Source organism: Populus trichocarpa, chromosome 1, assembly GCF_000002775.5.
Source record: "Populus trichocarpa isolate Nisqually-1 chromosome 1, P.trichocarpa_v4.1, whole genome shotgun sequence".
Taxonomy (NCBI): domain Eukaryota; kingdom Viridiplantae; phylum Streptophyta; class Magnoliopsida; order Malpighiales; family Salicaceae; genus Populus; species Populus trichocarpa.
Window position 1 is genome coordinate 26,259,343 of NC_037285.2, and position 6,586 is coordinate 26,265,928.

Sequence of the window (6,586 nt, forward strand, 5' to 3'; positions counted from 1 at the left end):
ATGCTTTTTATTTATCATATAATAATAATAATAACATTTTTACAACTAATGCCATTAACCCTGATTTGACACGACGAATCCATTCGCTAACTTGTTCATTTGTTACCTAATCTAGGTTAGGTTTTTTAATAATTTTGATGAGAGAGGATTGTACTAATTCAGTGTTTGGAGTATGGTATATATTATTTTTAAAATTTATTTTTATTTAAAAAATATTAAAATAATATTTTTTATTTTTAAAATTTATTTTTGATATTAATACATCAAAATAATATTAAAAAAATTAATTCAAAATAAAAAATTAAAATTTTTACAAAAAAACAAATTCAACTCTAATATTTTAGTAAGTAAACTTATAATTTGGTAAACCAGACAAGAATGAGTGAAATTTTATTTGATTTTATTAAAAAAATTAAAATAATATTTTTTTAATTTTTTTAATTAAAAAATATTATTTTAAATTTACTATCAACTCATGTGACTAACCTTAAACCGGGTTAGAAATGAGATGTATACTCTAAGATGTAAATACGTGCTGCCGAATATTATAACTTTAATGTTATGAAGAAAAATAAAATAAAGAAAATGTAAGGGGGCAGGTGGGTCCAGCTGGATACTAAAATTCCTCGGACGGTTGGATGTTGGATCCACCGTTGCGAATTTGCCCATGCAAGTGGGTTCCTTTTTTATTGGCGGTCGTTGGGAAAATGCGAACCAATCTTGGTTTCCTTTCCAGCAAAACCGTTTCTTACCGGTGTGTTTAAGGATTTATTTCTGGTTATTTTTTAAAATAATTTTTATTTAAAAATATATTAAAATAATATTTTTATTTTTAAAAAATTATTTTTGATATTAATACATGATTTAAAAATATTAAAAAATATATTAATTTTAATAAAAAATTAATTTTAATTTTAAAATATTTTTAAAATACAAAAACAAACTATATGTTTGCTATGCAACAGCAAGTCCAAATATTAACATTTCCACGTGAGCACTTGTAATTTGGATTGACCATCTAGAAACCATGCGAATCCGGATCTCTCAGTTTTTTATCTTAAATTATACTTAGTTCACCCAAGCACAATAAGTTTTTTAAAAATAAAAAATAAAAAATGGTGTAATAACAAGGGTTCGATTGAGAAAGCAAATCACTTTTAACTGTGGGTGTGAGTTTTGAAAAACTACAAATTATGCTTCTTAAAAATAACATGGAATAAATATAATATTTTAAAAACATAAATACAAGAAAAATATATAAATACATTGACATGTATGGTTTATTAGATGGGGCTGCGCTTTTTTTTTAAATGTTTAGGTGTTGTAGACGTGTTTTTTTATAAAAGAAAAAAAAACCCAATAACCTAGGTAATAGTTCCGACCAATTAGATAAGCTTGTTTTATACAATTATAGCAAGCATCCAAAGATTAAAAAAATAATCATGATAACTTGAAAAAAAATATTTATTTAAGAGCATAGAAATGATGTTGTTCAATTTTCATACAATTAAATATGAAAAGACAAAACAAGGTAAAAGGGGGATAAAAAAACCAATGTGAATCAACCTGAGCTAGCATAATAGACATGTAATATGGGGATTAAAGTGAGACCTAATCTGAGTTGAAATATCAAACTTGCGTCCTATGTCATGAGGTCAGGATAAACCAATATAAAAGAAATTGAAAAAAAAACACAATGCCAAATTTAAAAAAAAAACAGTGTTGACCTATGAAATAAAAAAAAAACCAAAAAACAAATGTTAATCCCAGCTAATTTTTCAAACTCTATTATAAATCAAAAGAATAAGGATCATATTGAAAAATATATATATAAAATAAATTGGGATTGAATGATGAAACTGAAAACAAATAAATTTTTTATAAAATGACCAATAATAAAAATTAGAAATAAAAGATATAAAGACTGGAGTTGAAAAAGTAAAAAAAAAGGACTAATTTGTAATTTTTAAGGAAGGAAAGAGAAAAGAAAAATAAAGAAAGAAAGCCCCAGTAGCTACATTGTTCCACCGACGACAAGCTATTTCACCTCCATTGACACACACCGCACTATCTAGAAAAGGACACGGTGAAGCATCCAACAACTGAACAGAAAGTTAATTTTAGCCAATAAAGGCACCATTCAAATTATGCGAACACCTTTCATGTGCTAGTGCATACACCACATGCGACAACAATGTTTTTGCATTAAAAAATAATAAAACTAAAAAGATAAAAGTGCCCTTAATAATCCTAGGATTTACCAAAAACTATTTGAAAAGATAAAAATACCCCTCAACATGACTTAATTTTTTTTTATTATGGCAGCAAAATTGTAATTCTATTGCAATTTAAAGATAAAAATCAAATTTATCATTATTTTAATGAGGTCCAAATAATAATAATAATAATAATTTTTTCATTTTCATTTTCATTCAACTTTTTAATTTGTAAGATTTGTTCTCATTATTTTAATAAACTTGAGAAAAATAAAATATTAATAAGTTATTTTTCAGTTCATTTTTCACGACATAACCAAACACTAGAAAGTATTTTCTAATTTAATTTTCATTACACTACCAAACATTAAGAAATAATTTACTTTTCTAAAATTTACTTTTCAAAAACAAATTAATTTTTAGTAAACAAACGAGTCCTACATACTTTCACCTTCTTCCTTAGACAGTGATGATATATATATATACACATATATATATATATATAAACTAATTAAGGAGCTGTACTTGCACGCCGTGTCCAGATCCCTCCTCCCTTGAAGAATGAAGAGGAAGGGCTTTTTTCCCGTGTTGTTAAAGTATATTTGTGTGTGCGTATAAGTTATGCGTTGTGTTGGGGGAGGTAGTATACACGGTAAAGTTACGTTGTGAATGTAATGGATTATATGAAACGTGTGTATTTATATATATATATATTAAAAAAACAACAATAATTAATGTGAATTTGACTATTATTTTTATTTCTTACTGTATTTTATTTTTAAAAGGTTCATAGTATACTTTTCAAAATTAGATGGCTTATTATTATATTTAGTTATGGGACTTTTTCAATGGATTTTATCTAATTATAAAATTCCTATTTTTTGTATTATTTATGTAGCTTACGAGAGTCTCTAATAAACAAAATAATTAAATTGTTACATATTATTATTTTGTTTAAGATGAAGTGGTCTTTACTATTGATGGATAGTTATTTAACATAAGATTTTGATGTTTTACTCTTTTAATTTTTTTTTTTATTATAGCATTGTATTTAAAGATGTATTCGTGCTGTTGATTTGAAAATGTTAAGAACAATTTTAGATAAAGTTTTTGGTGGGCGTGGGTCACCCAAGATTGTGTTAAAAAAATATTTTCACACTACTTATATAGTATATTATTGCTTATCCTATATGATCACATATAGAGTATGAAAGGGGGCATTACATTCCTCCAAGATGAATTTCGTGTTAGCCATTAAAAAAATCAATTCTATCCTTTTATTTTATGACATTTCATATTTGGTTCTAAATGTTTTGATTTATAAGTTTGATTCTTAACTCTTTTATCAAATTCTAATTTATTTTTAATTTAATCATTGAATCCATGATCTTAATTTTTAATTTCTTCAAGTTTGATCCTCATTCTCTTGATTTTTATTTTGATTTGAATTCTATTGTGAATTTGATTTTTCTTTTTGATTTTACGCTTCAATTCAAAGCTTGATAATATTTTAAGGTTAGGCCCTTAATATTTTGATTTAAAGTCTTGATTCTTAGCTCTTTTATCAAAATTTAATTTGTTTTCAATCTCATTCTTGGATTCATAATCTTGGTTTTTATTTTTTCAAATTCAGTCCTTATTTTTTATTTTGATTTTTTGTTTTGGATTGCTTTGTAAATTTGAATTTCCTTTTTAATTTTACTATTCAATTCAAATTTTGATGATATTTAAGGTTATGCCCTCAATGTTTTGATTTTTAATCATTTTATCATATTTTAATTTCATCATTGGATCCATAATTTTAGTTTTTTTTTCTTTTAATTTTGATCTTCATTTTCTTGATTTGTTTTTTTGTTTTGGACTCTTTTGTTAATTTTATTTTTCTTTTTTATTTTTCCATTCAATTCAAAATTTTAGGTTTTCCTCTTATTTTTCAAGAGTTGGTCCAAGGCAAGTACCATGTCACATGTCAGGTGGGTTAACTCGATTTAACTCAAGTTAAACAATTTTTTTTATTTTATAAAAAAATAAAAATAAAATTATTTTGAAAAAAATAAAATAAAGGAAAATAGACAACAAGTTTTAACCCGGTTTACCAAAGGTTGACCAGGTCATAAGTCAACTCGTGTTTTTTATCGTTTCATATCAAGTCAATTCTTCCTAAATTTTTTTTGAAAACTGACTCGTCTTAAGCCTCGAGTCACGTGGGTTACGGGTCAACTCACCGTTTTATCTTCTTTTAGGTTATCTTAGTGGCATGATCTCGTTTACGAGTCTTGACCTCACCTAGATTTGTTGGTTCTTTGTTTTTTTAATCTTTTTTTGTTAATTAATTTTTTTCCATATTTTATCCTTATATGTTTGGATTTTTGGGGATTGACAATCAATTTTTTTTTCAATTTTCTTTTTATAATGTAAAATCATGAATTTTATTTATTTTTTAGATTATAAAAAATTCAGTTCACAATGAAATAGTCATCTATCTAGTTATTTTCTAATATGCTAATCTATCGCAGTTCATTAATAAATAAAAAGCATGTTATGTATTATAATAACAATTATTTTTCATGTAAAAATATATTAAAATATTTTTTAAAAAATTTATTTTTTATATTAATACATCAAAGGTGCCAAGAAAGTATTATTACACCACCATTATTATTATTATTTTTAAATGCCTTTCCTGTTCAATAACGGGTCCCTGCCGGCCGATGTTTCTTCGAATGAAAACAGAGGAAACATGGAAAGGACTCGAATCTTTCTCTCCCTGTATCCTCCTTATACGAAATTTTTAGTCAATTTATGATCTTACCCTATTCCTCAATTCTTGAGATTCAAGCCTTAGAGCGGAGCCCAGGTATAACCACCGTTCCCTTCTATTTTTTTTCCTGGATGTCTTTTAGATTTTATGAAATGGGTTTATGGCATGGTTCCACAAAAAAACAATGCTCGATCAAACATTTTAATTTCGTTGGCTGGCCAGTTACCTTACTTCTATGCTTGAATTTCTTGGCTAGACAAATTTTGCTGGTTTCTCCATGGTGGTTTTTCCAAAATGTTAGGTTCCATTTTTTAGCTTGTTATTTGGAGAAATAAATCACTCCTATTGCTTACCTGTTTGCGGAGCCAGTTAGGCAATCGCATATTTTAGATAATTTTGTTAACATTTTCTTGTTTGTCTCATTGAATTGATAACATCTTCTCCAAGCAGATGGAACATGACGGAGTCTCCATTTTGAGATCAGAAGACCAAAACGATATTGAGATGGCTGCTATTGCATCCGAGGAAAAAGTCATCCTTCCCATTGAAGCACAGCTGACTTCTGTTTGTATCTTCCCCAAACAAGAAAATTTCACTTTGGAATCAGAAGAGAGATCAAAGTCAGCAACGAAACTTTCTGGACTCATAATCTTTTATTTAATAGTTATGGCAGTAGAAGTTGTTGGTGGAGTGAAAGCCAATAGTCTTGCCGTTATTACAGATGCTGCACATTTGTTGACTGATGTTGCTGGATTCTCTATTTCCCTTTTCGCTGTGTGGGTATCGGGTTGGAAGGCAACATCACACCAGTCTTTTGGATATAGTCGTCTTGAAGTTCTGGGTGCTCTTCTCTCTGTTCAGCTCATATGGCTGATTTCTGGTGTTTTAATTTATGAAGCTATTGATAGAATTCTTCACAAAAATGCAAGGGTGAACGGGGGACTAATGTTTGCAATTGCTTTGTTTGGATTTATCATTAATTTTATCATGGTCATGTGGCTGGGTCATGATCACTCTCACCACGCATGCCATGATCACAATCATGATCATACTCACAACCACGAGGGCGAGGACTATTGTGCAACAAATGAAGGGGAGGAGACTAAGCTGGTATCAGGTACTCCAGCAAAGACAAAGATATGGAACATAAATATCCAAGGGGCTTACGTCCATGTCATGGCTGATCTAATTCAGTCTGTCGGGGTGATGATTGCTGGAGCAATTATATGGGCCAAGCCAGATTGGTTGGTGGTTGATCTTATCTGCACTCTACTCTTCTCTACTTTTGTTCTGTTTACTACTTTACCAATGCTTAGAGATATCTTCTGTATACTAATGGAGAGGACACCACACGAGATCGATGTTGGCAGGCTGGAGAGTGCTCTGAAGTGTATTGAAGGAGTTCAAGATGTTCATAACCTGCATGTATGGTCCATAACAGCAGGGAAGTTAGTATTGTCTAGCCATGTAATGGCTGAGCCTGGAGCCAGCTCTCCTGAAATCCTTCGTATGATTGGGGAATATTGTGAGAAAATGCACAGAATTCACAATATAACAATACAAATTGAGTAGTAGCTTTCAGATCTCTACAACTCGATTTTCTCTTTTA

General features: G+C 28.7%; 1 protein-coding gene across 1 annotated transcript; it reads left to right on the plus strand.

The window, feature by feature from the left end:
- The first annotated feature begins 4,889 nt into the window (after window positions 1-4,889).
- Window positions 4,890-6,586, plus strand: LOC7478566 (metal tolerance protein B). Its single transcript, XM_002299808.4, has 2 exons — window positions 4,890-5,073; window positions 5,428-6,586. The coding sequence occupies exon 2, from the start codon at window positions 5,428-5,430 to the stop codon at window positions 6,547-6,549; it is 1,122 nt and encodes a 373-aa protein (XP_002299844.3). The 5' UTR covers window positions 4,890-5,073; the 3' UTR covers window positions 6,550-6,586.